This window comes from Macrobrachium nipponense, chromosome 8, assembly GCF_015104395.2.
Source record: "Macrobrachium nipponense isolate FS-2020 chromosome 8, ASM1510439v2, whole genome shotgun sequence".
Lineage (NCBI taxonomy): Eukaryota > Metazoa > Arthropoda > Malacostraca > Decapoda > Palaemonidae > Macrobrachium > Macrobrachium nipponense.
In genome coordinates, this window is record NC_087203.1 from 41,430,844 (window position 1) to 41,445,966 (window position 15,123).

General features: G+C 40.0%; 1 protein-coding gene across 4 annotated transcripts in view; it reads left to right on the top strand.

Moving 5' to 3' along the window:
• LOC135222714 (tyrosine-protein kinase transmembrane receptor Ror-like) overlaps window positions 1-14,773 on the top strand; it is a 33,476-nt gene extending 18,703 nt beyond the window's left edge. For 2 of the 4 annotated variants that reach the window (XM_064260914.1, XM_064260915.1), the window contains 2 exons: window positions 9,936-10,084; window positions 13,626-14,773. In XM_064260914.1, the coding sequence (XP_064116984.1) occupies window positions 9,936-10,084; window positions 13,626-13,674 (198 nt within the window). In that variant the 3' untranslated portion in view covers window positions 13,675-14,773. Of the gene's footprint in view, window positions 1-9,935; window positions 10,085-12,966; window positions 13,528-13,625 lie in introns of those variants that run through there. The other 2 variants (XM_064260917.1, XM_064260916.1) reach the window with 2 other exon arrangements.
• Window positions 14,774-15,123: the final 350 nt, after the last annotated feature.

The following is a 15,123-nucleotide window of genomic DNA, read 5'->3' on the forward strand; positions in this document are numbered from 1 at the left end:
TTCTTGGTCGACCTGCACATCTTCTCAAAATGTCCCTGTTTCTGGCAGGTCTTGCACTGAGCTTCCTTAGCAGGGCATTTCTGAGTGCGGGGCCAATGACCCGTGCGTCCGCAGTTATTGCACGATGCACCCGTGGCTGGGCATTGTCCGGAATCGTGCTTGCGAGAGCAATATTGACAAAGGTCACTGTTAGGAGACTGGTGAGAACGTTGGTCAGGAGATCGATGAGAAGTCCTCTTCTGTAGACGCTGGTTCTTCTTGTATGTAGATACTGCATTGACCTGACTAGGGGAAGATGCAATGGCTGATGCAGTCGCACGTGTAGATTCGTAGGAGCGGCAGCATGTCACGAACTCTGCGAGGGTAGATGAGGGTTGGAGGGGGATAAGGCGTTGTATTAAACTCTTCGTCTCTCACACCCATCAAAATTACCATCTGCAATTGCCGTTCGGTGCAGGAGGTGGGGTTGCCAGTGCATAAGTCCACTTCATCAGCGAGATCCTTGAGGCGTGCGTAGTAGTCTGCAAACGATTCTCCGACAGCCTGTTTGCAGGACAACAATTCCCTGCGTCGTAAGGCTTCATTTCTGAGGCTGCAAAGTGCTTTTGCAGTGTATCCAACACCTCTGTAAGGGAAAGTGATGTGTTGGGAGGGATGCCCAGTGTATGCGTAAGCAGGCGCTGGACGTCCAGGGAGATGCAAGTTCTCAGGTGAATCAGCTGGGAAGTTTGATGTAACCTATCAAGTCCAACTAATGCTGCATAATCCTCAAAACGGAGTCTCCATTGACGAAACACTTGGTAAGTTGCATCTTGTTGCAGAAGAGGTGGGGGATGGACCGTAGGCTTGCTAGAAACTGTAGGTGTATGCTCTGAGAAGCCAGGGGGTGGGGGAACAGGTGCAAAAGGAGGTGCAATCATGGGGTTAGGTTGCTGGGGTTGCGATGCCGCAATCTGTCCTGATAGCAAGGAGAAAAGAGACATGAACCGCTGGTTGTCTTCCTGTCTTGATTGCTCCATCTGTAGTCTGAAGTTCTGCTCCTCTTGTCGTCGTCGGTCTTGCTCTTGCATGCTGGAAGTCTGCAGAAAGTGTATAAGATGAAGTATGTCATTATTCTGGTCTCCTGTCCTATTGGGAGTCAGGGGAGGAGGGAGAGTGGTGCTGGTATCTTCATCAGCAGTGGGGAGGTGCACAGGTACCTCGTCTCTCATCAGACCCTGCGTTTGATCCTCGGCCTGATCCGCTGTCTGCTCCTCTGTCTCATCCGCTGTCTGATCCATTAAATCAATTAGCTTTTCCTCTTGTTGAGCCATGTCGTGTTCGGTGTCGTAAGAGAGCTTGAGATCAGTAGAATGCCAGAAAAATATCCAAGTCGCTGTATGTAAGCGAAAGAAAGCACTTTGGATATTTAAAAATTACAATGTTTGTCAGTGCGCTTGTGAAATAAGCGGCAGTCGGGTGGGGTGAGTGAGTGTTGCGAGCTAGCGACCAGAGGGGAGGCGGGAGGGGTGAGAGTGCCTCTGGGGGAGCGCCTCGGGCCTCAGTCACCATCGATGCATGACGAGGGGAGGATGTATGGTGGGGGCTCCCGAGAAAACAGGCGCTAAAGTTCAAATGTCCTGAAGAAAGCTTGGCAAGGACACTTTAATATAATGCAACACAACACTATGGCACACTGTCACTCTAACCCTGCACTGCACAAACACTGTATCACTCTTGGAGACACTGTATCCTTCTTGGAGACACTGTAGTAAATTGTTGTCGTTGATATCTTGAGTCACTGTAAGGAATCCAATGTGCGAGACGAGAAGAAAGCGGCAATGGCGGTCGTCTTCTTGGAGTCCATAACGTGCGGTTACTCACTGCGCCATGTGTGGGATGCTGCCACATACATCCATGCAAGAAATGGAATGAAGGGGTGACAAATTAAATCCATAGGTTCTTTAAAATCTTGTAATGAAGATAAACAGACATCAAGACGACAGTAGCGGGAAGCAGGTCCGCGCTTGTCACTACAATGACCACTGGACAGAGACTGACTATGCATATGGCGGGAAATAAAGGCAGTGTTGACACATCTAATTACATTGTTGCCACGATGCATAACGAAATAGTGGTCTTACAATACGTGCAACGAGAAAATATAAATGGGAACATAAATATAATTCTTCTATAGAATAATACAAAGTAAATGTACAAAATGTTCATAAACTGTACGTAATTAATATACAGCATAACATTAAATATCTATACAGTGACCAATTGGTTTTTAGCCACATAAAAAATATCTGATCCTTCGGGCCAGCCCTAGGAGAGCTGTTAATCAGCTCAGTGGTCTGGTAAAACTAAGATATACTTAAGTAGTCTGAATAACAATACAGTAGATGAAAGTTTTGGCCAGCTCTTCTTTTAAGTCCAGTAACCATATGTTACTTGCAGACAGTAGATAGACTGTTGACTTAAATAGTCTGTGTCTTTCACCATTATTTATATTACGATACTGGTGAGGAATGGGGAATATATGATGGTGATAATTAGGAGTATTTGGTGATTTGGTTTTTCAATATGATTGTGGTTTTGACAAGTAAATCATTTGTATGAATGTTATGTAAAAAGATTTATATTATTATTAAGAATAAAGAATGATGTGCATTGGTAATTGCTCAGCTTGTGATGTAAAGAAGAAATTTGCTACATATGAGTTAGATATGGCTGCATAGCCATAGGCCTAATGTGCTTTTGTTTCTAGCTACATTCAATTATCATCATAGTAAAACAGTTTAGGCTAATTTTAAAGTACTGGTCTTTTTAATTATTTCATAGGTGTATTCATATGAGACGTTTGATTTACCTGCTATGTAGGCTAGCTTATTTGTGTATCTTATTATATATCCTTAAACTGTTTGGGATAGGATAACCTACCATTGTGATTTGTTAGAATTCTGGCAAATGAAATATTTAATTGTTTTATTTTACTAGTTAGAACCCAAGTCACTTCATCTGTTGTAATCTACATTCAGTTGGATATTGTAAATTTTTAACCTTCTCATTACCTAATTATGTATTATTTTTTCCTTAACATTTTCAACTTTTTCAGTGTGAGACCTAAAAGCTAGTTTTGTTAAAAAAAAGCAAAATTGTCTTTTATCATTCCAGTAATTGAAGAGAGTAATTAAAAGAAAGAACTACATATGTAGGAAGTTTATAATAGGACAGAAATACTCTTGAGAGAATAAATAACAGAACTGAAAATGCTAATAATTAGGAAACTGGTAATTACTGTTGAAGATATTTTTTGAAGTCTAAATGTTAACTTTTGATTTATGTTGTGATCAGTATAGTAATTGCTTATTTTGTTCATGAAACTTACCTGTCAGATATATATATAGCTGTATTTTCTGAAGTCCGACAGAATTTAAAAAACTTCCGGCACACGCAGTGGTCGGCCAGGTGGTTAGTACCCATTCCCGCCGCTGGGAGGCGGGTATCAGGAACCATTCCCATTTTCTATTCATAATTTTTCTGTCGCCGGTGCTGGAAACACCTGTTTCCAGTACCTCCGTCTTAGATTTTGTAAACTTCATTGCCGCTAAGTATCCTAATTGTCTTTTAATTTATTTACTTGGATTTGTGGCTAGGCATACGCTATCTTAAATGATTTGAATTTGATTCATTTTTGCATAAGATATCTGAATCTAGTTAGGCTAGTTTCAGAGGGTGTTGTCTGCAAAGATAGGGTGTGGCTACCGAAAGCTTCGGTAGATCCGCACTTGGTATGCACGAGGGGTATGGGTCTTGCTTCTTTGTTGAGATTTGTCATGTAAGGAGTGTGAGACTTTGTCTAATTCCGTAAGGAAGATCTATGATTCGTATGTACGCAATTAATCAGTAAACATGTCTAATTCCGTAAGGAAAACGTATGATTCGTATGTACGCAATTAATCAGTAAACAAAAGTCAGGGTAGTGAACCTGCTAACCTTCCTGTAGACTTTATTTTGCCTAACCCTGTAGTATGGCCTACGGGTTATGAATATGTCTGCGAGAGGTGATCGCTCTCCTTCATTGTTGTGAAGAGTGCTACTTCTGTTATTGTTACTCCTAACCCTGTAATGTTGCCTTCGGGCCCTAAACAGTGTCTGTAGAGGTTATTGCCCTTTCTCTAATACTCTTTCGATTCGTAACTTAGAATCGAAAGTCCTTGCTTTAGAGAGCAATAGTGAAGTGGCTAAGTGCAGTGACAGTGCCCCTTGTGTAGTGTAGGGTGCGTCAGATTGGCCTTATTTCGCCTCTAGGCCGGGACCTCTGCTTGACTCCCAGGACCCGGGGAGAGAGCATGTCGAAAGCCGAAGGAGGGTTACGAGGAACCCCCACCGATCTGGCGTGCCTTCGGCAGTTTCTGATGAAAATCCCCAGACTGCCAAAGTGCGTGCACGTGCACGAATCCTGAAGGATTGCTTCTCGTCCTCCGAAGCGTCCTCCCCGCACAGGGGTTGGAGCTTTCGGAAGGACTCGCGCCCTCTAAATAGAAGCTTTATAGAAGAGGACGCTTCACGTCCTCTCTCTCTCGTTATGCGTTTCAGTGAGAAGTAAGAAGGCGAACGTCGCCTGATCACGTGTATGTCTTTCCACCGAGAAATATGAAAAAGAAGTCTTAGTAGCAGGACGCTTTGAGAGCGGACGTCCGAGCTTTGTTACTGTGAGAATAAGAAGGCGTTCCCTTCCCTCGCCCCTCGTATTCTCACACGATCAACCCTTCTCCTGAGACTGCTTCGTGCAGTCGGATTTCTCTCCGAGATGTATCTCGCTCTTCCCTGAAGGCAGTTTCTCTCGCTTGTTTTGACGCCTGTCAGGAGCGTGACGCTTTTCTGCATGCTTCTTTTGACGCTCGGCTTGGACGGGACGCTCGGATGGACGCCAGGCGCGCGCGGGTGCACGCCAAGCGCGCACCAGTGGACGCCGAGCGTGCGCCAGTGGATACCGAGCGCGCGCGCCAGTGGACGCCGAGCGCACGCCAGGTGTGTCGCCTGGCTGAACGTTTCTGTTGAACTCTTCAAGCTCTTGTTTACGATTTGGGCCTCAAGAATTTTTACCTCTACCTTCGGTGATACCTTATACCTCACATGCAAAGAATGTGAAGTAAGCAGTACTTCGGAGGAAGCTTAAAGTGAACAGACAACTTTGTCTTCGAAACCCAGCAAGACCTCGGGTTTCGTGAATTCAAGAGGTCTCTGTCAATATTATATTCTTTTCGCAAAGGTGGATGGAGTTAAGGAAAGCTCAAGGGAAGATCTCGTTTGCTCTACCGCAGTCATGACTTTGCGATAAGGCAGTTACGGGTTATGTAAAAGCTCGACGTCCTGCACGTCAGGACTCTCGGCAACGTTCAGTAGGATTCTTGCAAAGGCACTCATCAAAAGGACGCTCTTCAGGAAAGCGCAAGACAGGACTTCCTTTGCCATACTGCCAATAAATTTTAAGCTTTAGTAGGCATTAGTTGTGATTCGGGAGAGGAAGCTGGTTGGAGAGTTTCTTCCTCTTCCCAGGATATTTTGCAAGCTTTTTAGCCCATCTGAAAGGGCTTTTCAGATGATAGATTTTGTTAGTTCCTTGTCGGGACTACGCTGCCGAATTGATCATCATCGTTCTACCTGCCGTAAGCCCAGTCTCTTAACAGGATTCTTCCCCCTTCCTCGTTTGAGACGGGAATCGGAAAAATAAAATGCTCGACTTCCTGGATTACGTTTTGTCAATTCAGTGACTTTCCCCCATTGACAATATATACTATCGTTTTGTCAAGTAAGTGGGTTTCCCCTCATTGATAAAATATCTTTTTGTCCCGTAAATGGGTTAGTTCTCATTGACAAACATCTCATTAACTTTATGTTGCGTAAGCGGATAAGCTTTTATTGACAAGATTCGGAAGAGCTCTCATTCATCATTCGCAGACTCGTACAAGAAATAGACTCGTAGACTACGTCAATGAACGCTTATGTCCAATAACATAAGAAGCTTGAGCTGTCTGCTTCGATTCTCTAAGTTTTGTTCATGAAACTGGCCTGTCAGATATGTATGTAGCTGTATTTCCGAATTCAGCTATATATATGTCTGCCAGGTAAGTATGAACAAACTTTATTGTAATATAATATCATATTTTGCCTTGCGTTATTTTACTACTGGTTGGTTCAAGTCATATACGCTTGCTGTAGTTACCTCTTCGGATGGCAACCGAGAGGTCTATTGTCTATTACTTTAAGGACATTTAATCGTTACTCCCTGCAGCCTTCCAGGAGTTTCCGATTTATCTTTTACCGTTGTATAGTAGTGTTATGACGACACAAACGCATCTATATATTTAGCGTTTTCTGTTTCGCTTAAATATACCAGCTTGGAGTCTCTTTCTGCTAAAAAATAACGGACCTATTTCTTCGTAGAATAGGGTAGCTGGCAACCCAGGCATAAAGTTAAGAGACGACGATCGTAAGCTGCTGCTGTGACTGTCCTCCAGTCCAACCGAGCCAGTACCAGCTCGTCCGCTGTTATGCGCGTTAGGTTACGTCTCTCTCTCCTGCGGGATTGACTGACTAACCGTATCTCTGTGCTGGCGGTTACATCTCTCCTGCGGGATTGACTGACTAACTGTATCTCTGCCCTACAATCACGGACTTTAGCCTAAGATAGAGGGGATTTCTTACATGAATGAATAAACATTGCATTCGTTTTGCCTTACTATGTTCAACAGAGATATCTCTTACTCCTTTCGGTGCTCGTTACCGCACGGTATAGGACTACGAGTCTACCGAAACATTGCACTATTATATGCTCTCCTGCTTAGGCAAACCGCAGCCTTATTAGGGAAGTAAACATACTGTGTGAGGGAATGGATGAGCTTGCTGGGGACCATTTCCTTTCTAAAGAAGTTTGTTTCCCTGAATAGACTGCAATTCAGACCTCTACATGTTTTTCCTACCGGGAAACTGAAATTTTATTCGAGATCTAGGAATGATTCTGAACATCTCTCAGTGCGTCAAGTATCACTGAGGGGATAGAAAGAAGGTGCCGGACATCTGGAGAGGGTTTCAGATGTCCTGGATCATAATCTGAAAGAAGTGGAAGCAATTCGGTCGTCCCTCCAGTCCTCGAAACGATTTTTTGGAACCAGTGGTCCATATCAACTCTGATCTTCCACAGCTCTCTCATATCTTAGGAAGTATCTTCTCTCGGTCCCTGTTCGGGTTTACGAGAAAGAGCCTATTATAACAACAGACGTAGAATGTAACGATCCTCTAGAGGTTCGTTACAGGATTGCAAAAGTCCGTACGAATCGTCTCGATCGACGGCAGCAACTACTGACTTCCGAGTGGAATCTTTCTTTAGAAGTATGTTGAGATTTGTGGAGACTTTAGGGACGTCCTTTCTTTCATCTCTATGCTATGTTGAGGACGAAGAGGCTTCTTCTTCTTTGCTCCCTTATTCTCGATCCGGGAGCGGTACCATTAAACGCCATCCTATGATATTGAACGGGGATGGATGTTTAGTCTCTTTTCCCCTTTTTCAAACGCTTAGGAAATGTAATAAGATAATTTATGACGTCACAGGAAATGTAATAAGATGATTTATGACGTCACAGGGAGCGACAATGACGCTGATCGCCCCATGTTGGCCTTCAAGATCCTAGATTCACAGAGGTCACGTCCTTCCTAGTTCACTTTCCAAGGACCTTTTCCGAGAGAGTCGGTCTACTCTAACACGAAAGGTACCTATAACCTCTCCGCTCTGAGTCTGACCACGTTCAGACTATCGAGATGTTGACAGCATAAGATTACCGTCTTCCCTTTCCGTTTGAGGAATGGGATAAGCTGGCAGTCACATCTATTAAAGAATACGCAAATATGTTGTTGATGGCCTTTGGGCTCAGAGATTTGCTTCTGTCAAACAACAAAGCCCTTCACGATCTTTGAGTTCTGTGGAATCTCAAAACTCGCTCACCATCTACTTTTTGTCTCACCTGTTTTCTCGGAGTCAGACACTCGTGCGAGATCAGGCGACATATAGTAGCCCTGAGTTTCTTGTTGACGAAGTCGGTTGCGTTTATACACCCCCGATGATCGTTTTACATGAGACCAGGTTGGACTGTCAGGCATTCGTCCTTCGGGACTGAATCGCCTTTTTGCTCCTCGCTCCTTTCTCCTGGCACCAGAAGCTCGAGTCAGGAGTTGCTCAGGAGTTGATTCGCTAATGACGTTGGGTTGCGTTGATACACCCCCCAAGGTTTGCTTAGCTTGAATCGCCCAGGCAGTCCAGACACTCATCCTTCAGCGAAGAATAGTGCCTTATGGTCTTCAGGGTACAGCCTTGCTGTCCTTGATTCGTCTGACTGGTCAACTGGTCGGTCACCTGACTTTAGTACAGACGGACTGACTGTGCATGTCCAGATCGAAGCTTTCTATATGGAACTTAGACGTAGTCTGAAGTTCTTGATGTCAAAGCATTTCGAACCTCTCCTTTTGGTTAACTTATTGCACGTGACCAGAAAGGCCTATTTTCTAACCACTCTAGATACGTGAAGTTTTAAGCCATCGTCAGAAGTTTTGGCTTTAGGGAACACAATGCGGTGTGTTCGCTAAACCTTCCGTTGTGGCCTAAGAATGGAAACCCGTCTAGTCCTTGGGCCAGGAGCTTGGAATCAAGGGATGGCAAAAGTTATTGGGCAAGAGCCAGAGAGAGTCCTGTGCCCTGTCGGGTCTCTCAAGTTTTATCTACTTAAAACTAAAGAAGTCGAAGTCCTTCGGACAATCTGCAGTGTTCCGAAAAAGACCAGACTTGCCCATATCAAAGAACACCCTGGCTTTAGTGTTAAGGAGTTCTTTCAAAAAGGCTCCTTCATTGTGTTTGCACAAAGATTTGAAATCTTTTGATCTGAATGCTCACGAGGTGAGGGCGCGGCCTCGGAAGCATTTCAACAGAGCATGGCACTCAGTAACATACTGAGTACCACGTTTTAGCGAAGCAACTTTGTGTTCGCTTCACACTTCCTGCGGGATGTGAAGACGGCATATGAGATCTCCTGCTCGCTAGGGCCATACGTGTCTGCAGACACAATCTTGGGGGCAAGAAGTACCACTCATCCTATCCTGTAGAAAATGGTTAGGAAGAGCTCTTAATTTAGTTATTGAGTCGCCGCCAATGGCGACTTCTTAACTCTTAAGCCTTAGTTAAAACACCTTAACTTTGGCTAGGTTGGTCAGGTGGTGATATATATATATATTTATTTTACTTCTTAGCCCTCATGGTATGGTCAATATGGTCTAGTCACATTGTGGTCACGCCCCTGTTGACAGATCATCTGGAGTGCACCAGCTTTATAGGTCTCTACCTCGCTGGCAACTCTAGTTAAGCAGAAGCAGACTTGGGTGACAGTAATCATGAAGTCAGCTATGCTAACAGGTGGAACCAAGATGTAAATCATCTGCATGCATTTGTTTCCCAAAATCTTTCTATTCTGTCCCTTCCCACCTCCAACGGTGGGATTCAGCTATATATATATCTGACAGGTAAGTTTCATGAACAAAATGATATTGTTATGATACAATAAAGTTTGTTCATACTTACCTGGCAGATATATATAATCAAGTACCCACCCACCTCCCCTCAGGGGACAGTGGAAATAAAAATTATGAATAGAAAATGGGAATGGTTCCTGATACCTGCCTCCCAGCGGCGGGAATGGGTACTAACCACCTGGCCGACCACTGCGTGTGCCGGAAGTTTTTTAAATTCTGTCGGACTTCAGAAAATACAGCTATATATATATCTGCCAGGTAAGTATGAACAAACTTTATTGTATCATAACAATATCATTTTCTCTGCCATCCAGATAAATTTTGATTTGTAAATATATATAAAGAAAGTGAGTCTTTAGTCTCAATTTTTTCAGCAGCCTTACCAGGGTCTCTCAAGTCAAGAGGTTGTGGAGAAAGTTAAGTCCCTTCAGCTTTTAGAATGTCCAGATGGGTGCCCTGCTCATGCGTATGACTTGATGCTCAAATGCTGGCAAGGCAATCCAGACAAACGACCCTCTTTCAGGTATTTTGATGAATTTTATTTAATTTTTCTAGATTTTCTGTCTAAGAGAAGATAGAGACATTTGGTGCAGTGTTTATAGAAATCATTAACTGAATGCATAGATAAATGGTTGTTAAATCCATATCTGAAGAAAGGCAGATGAGAACAAATGGATTCCAGACTCCTGTTTTTCATGAATGATAAAATTTATAGAAATTAAATCTCTGGAGTCTTATCTTTCTATTTGATACTTATTACATTCAACAGATGGTACCAAAGACATTGGTTTTCAGACATTTTTATTGTTCTGTTCTGAAATAAATTTGAATTGAAATAATGTTGAGTCTGTGAGTGTGATACTTTGTGAAAAGCATTGATAGTTTTATTTTGGTTGATTACCTTACATAAAACTATTAAAGTTGTTAAATCCATGTGTAGAATAATGTAAAAAGTACTAAGATATTTGCTATTTTTGATCATGAGAAAATTATATCATCTATGTTTTAGCAACATTTTTAAAGTTTAGATCACTTTTCTCGAATACTTTTGTTGTCCATTAAATTATATTTGCTGTTCATACACTAGTGCTTCAGGTTGCTAATTGTCAGGGTTCCTGATTATGATACTACATAGATTCTTAATGTTTTTTTTAGTTGTTTTATTTTTGTAGAACCTATATTGATTACGCTTTGATTCCAAAACAGCCTTTCACATACATTTTTGTGTATGGGGACATTTAATTTTTGCATAATAAAAAGCAGATAAAGGGGAAATATTATTTGAAGAGGAAGAGATCATACTACATATTTGTGGAATAAGAAGGCAATAGAAAGAGTATACCCTAAGCCAAACAAGACAGGTACTAATATGTAAAAAGAGAGTACCAAAAAGACACATTGTGCTTGTGGTGTTATTGGTGATTAAATTAGTAAACAGAGGGTACCAAAAAGATACATTTTGCTATTGGTGTTACTGGTGATTAAGTTATTGACGATTATAAAAATAATAAAGTACATGTTATTTGGAAGAAATTTACCAATTTTTTGCCTTTAGTTTATGGACTCTATTCTCTTAGGTCTTTTTCAAATTGGCGTGAGTGCATTTTAGTTAAATGATTTTACATATTTAATTTATTGTAAGTGTTTTATCCTTAAGGGGGCCGGCCGGAACCCCTATATACAGTGGTATAGGGCGAAAAATGCAAAGTCATGAAAAAATTCATGGAGCTTCATATGGCAATTGAGAATACGTATACGAAATATTTCGTCAAAATTCCTCTTACTTTCGTAGTTACAAGGTAATTAGTAAACATAACTCAATAAGCCTAAAACATTCATCCATACAAGAAAATGCAATATTTCTTCTGTTATCGTAAATTTTGATAATTATTGGCAAAGAAATTGTGAGAATGGCATCTGTAGAGTTTCCGTGGCTCGCAGAAGCGAGTATCTGGTTCAACCATGAATCAGTGCGACCATAGACTTCAAGTAGATTACACGTTCGAGTTTCACCTCGTGACTTTCGCTTGCTTTCACGTATGTTTATGAATGTTTCGGCAAGAAGTTCATCATGCCAATGAGGAAAAGACAAGCAAAACATCTCGCTAACATACAGACGAAGAAAAATCGCTCAAGCATTGTTACAGAATATCATAATATACGCGTAGTTAGTGAAAAGAGAGGGGAGGGTTGCTTAGTAACGCCCCCTTCTTGCCTGACAGCACACGTCACACTATGCCCAAGGCTACGATCTTTGAGCAAAGAGATCTTCATTTATGATAAATAACATAGTTTTGGTTTTTTAATACCCAAAATGGACTATGAAATTCATAATAATCATGATTTATTAAATTGTCTTTGTAAAAAGAGAGTACATCTTCGAGTTTCACCTCTGACATTCTCCTGCATTTATGTTTGTTTATCTCTGTTTCGGCAAGAATGTCATCATGCCAAAGAGGAAAATACAAGGAAAACATCTCGCTAACATACAGAAGAAGAAAATTCGCTGTAATAAGCCGAGTTAGTGAAGGGGAGAGAGGGTGTTACGTAGGAAGGAGTGCCCCATCTTGCCTCAAGCAGTGCCCCAGGCTACGATATATGAGCAAAGGGATCATCATTTATGATTAAATTATGATAAATAAAATAGTTTTGGTTTATTAATACACAAAAAACAAATATACATTCATAATAATCATTATTTATTACATTGTCTCTATAGAAATACGAAGGAAAACTTTGAACGCCCGTATCTCAAAACTATACTTATTGACCTTCAAAGTCTATCTCCTCACTTAGTTTTAAAGCTATAACATTGGAATTTGGTATATAACTCAGAAAGACATTATAGAACAACCAAATAGAGCCCTTTTTTCCAATTTTTGTTTCGTCTTTTTTTATAAATTTTTTTCTCGTGATTTATAGGTTTATTTTTTTACCATATTGAAAAATTCATATCTAGCAAAAAAATGACTTTAGAAAAAAAACTCTCCATTCGATTGGAGGTCTACATCAGGTCTATATATGGTAGTAATCCCAGGTCTTAATATTAAATATCAAGGGAGGAGATAGAATTTGAAAAGGGGTTATTTTCGGGATAAATCGCCCTGGCGTCACAAAACCGAAGGTCAGAGGCGAAAATCATATGCGGTTTGGAGATGTCCCAAGTCACCTTATTAAGTGGTACGAATGTCAAAGTCCTGTCGTTAAAAAACGCATAGCCGGCCGGCCCCCTTAAGGCTTTGAATATTAATAGAAATACGATACCATATGTTTATTGAACAGTTTATGTTTTATGCCAAACAGGAAAATTTTACATCTTAATTTATTTTTTTAGGTATTTTTAGGGTCTTAGTAAAAAGAAACTGAAATGTGTGTATGGATCTTTATGAAATCTGGATCTTTCAGGTGATAAAATAATGGCCCCCTCCTCCCTACCCACCCAGTGGGACAAGAATGGAAGTACTACAGTATTATAGTTTTGTCTTACACTTATATTAAGAAAAATAAAAAGGAATCTTTTCCTCTTCAAGGGGATTTTTTTTATAATACTGGTTATTAGATAAATTTTAAGAGACATACTAATGTATGAATTTCTTGATAATTTAGAAATTAAAAATGTTGATTTTTATTATTACTTCATGAAGTGTCTGGATGTAAGCATTATGTTTATAAAGGGAAGGTGTATGAAAATTAGTGTACGAGAAATAGATTATGTATCATGGTAGCAAAGTATTGCATAGTGCTTACTTGTACAATACACAGGTCTGCAGCTTTATTCCCCTCGATAAATGGTATTGCCTGCAGTTTGCCTTTTTTCTGTACCTAAGGTTCTTTTCAGTAGCTTATGGGCTTTTCAACTATATTATTGTTTATAAATTCCAAAGTTTTTCTTTTACTTTATATTGCTCCAATTGTCAATTAAGTTAGTTTCAAAATCCTGAGGGACAACCCAGTGGCATTCTAGAAAGGACTGGTTTAGTATTACATACTCTATGATGTGTTGGTTTTAAGATTTATTGATGATAACTATAACTTTATAGCTGATTCTTAATCATTCATGTCAGGAATTTGCATGGATGGCTGAAGTCGTGGGAAGGTTTTCCAGATTCATAGCAAGTCATCAGTTTGTGCCTGGTACTGTGATCTCCTTTGAGGATCCTTGGAAATGGACATGTTTACATTGGTAGGTATATTTCATATAGTTCAGCTGTAGTTTGTAGATCTTCCTATTGTGTAACTGTCTCTAGTATGTATATTGAGCTATTATTTTTAGATATGTAGTTATATGATCAAAGGAATTCTGTCTTTTTGTAAGCATGCTGACAGTGGTATTCATTTGAATTATGAAAGTAATTTTTAATCATTTTCTATGCTTGGTCAAGGTTGATAGATTGCTTTGTGCCATTGTATTAATTAGCATTTTTTAAATGCTGTTATTTAAAAGATAAGATATAATTTTATATTTTTAAGAATGAACCCTTCTAGCCAACTCCATGAAAGCAAAGATTGTTAGTCATTGATTTGGATAAGTCACTATATTGTGTCAACTCAAGTAATATGTTTAAAATAGGTTTTTGTGGATACAATGAGCCTGTTATTTTTTTTTATTCTGTATCCATCCGTCCCCATCAGATAAAAAATGAAAACGTATAATAGATTTAATAAATGCTTCTGTCACCGAGGGATGTTTCATATTTTCATTCTGCTGATGTACTTTGGCTCTTTGTCTACTCTCTTTGGCTAGGCCTGTTGGCAAGAGTGAAATTAGCTTTAATTTACAAAATAAAGATATTAACAGTGTTTTTTTTTTATTGGCTAAAATACTTTTAGAAGGATCTGATTAACAACTTGCATGTCACTAACTCTCCGTGCTCAGTACTTTGGTTTTGGAATAGATTTAGTAGTTTGCTGAAGTAAGTGCTAGCAGTAGTCTTCAATTGTTGATATGCATGTCAAAACAATGGGAAGAGTACTTTTTCAAGTATATATTCAGTAAATGCATTTTTAAAAGGTAATAATTTTTAGATTTACATGATGATGATCAATATATGCTTTGTATGTTTGGGGATTAAAGATTCAGATTATCTGATCCCATTGCTATGTGTTTTTCCGAGATGGTTTCCTATAATCTTCATAGGAATAAAACATGAAGTTCATGTAATTATTTTCTGTGTTTTATACAGTCTTTTAATATACATGGCCAGACATTATGTGATTTTGTTTTATTTACCAAACTAATTATAAACTGAACTGACTTTAAATTTGAGGAATAAAGCATAATAGCTGCTGGTTTGGGAATAGAAGCAAAAAAATAAGATACAAAATAATTTGTGCTTTGATGAGCCACATGAAAGTTTATAAATGTAACTTAGTGCTCATTTTAAACTTGTGGTTCATTCCAGTGTTCAACAAGTTTACTGGTGAGACTGCTTACCATGTACAGTAGTATAACTGAGTAGTATTTGAATTATTTGTACAAACCCATTAATCATAAGTAATCTAAATGTCAGTAAGGAGGGAGGAGAAGGCTTATGAATTATATGAGATGTAGCTGCAAAATGT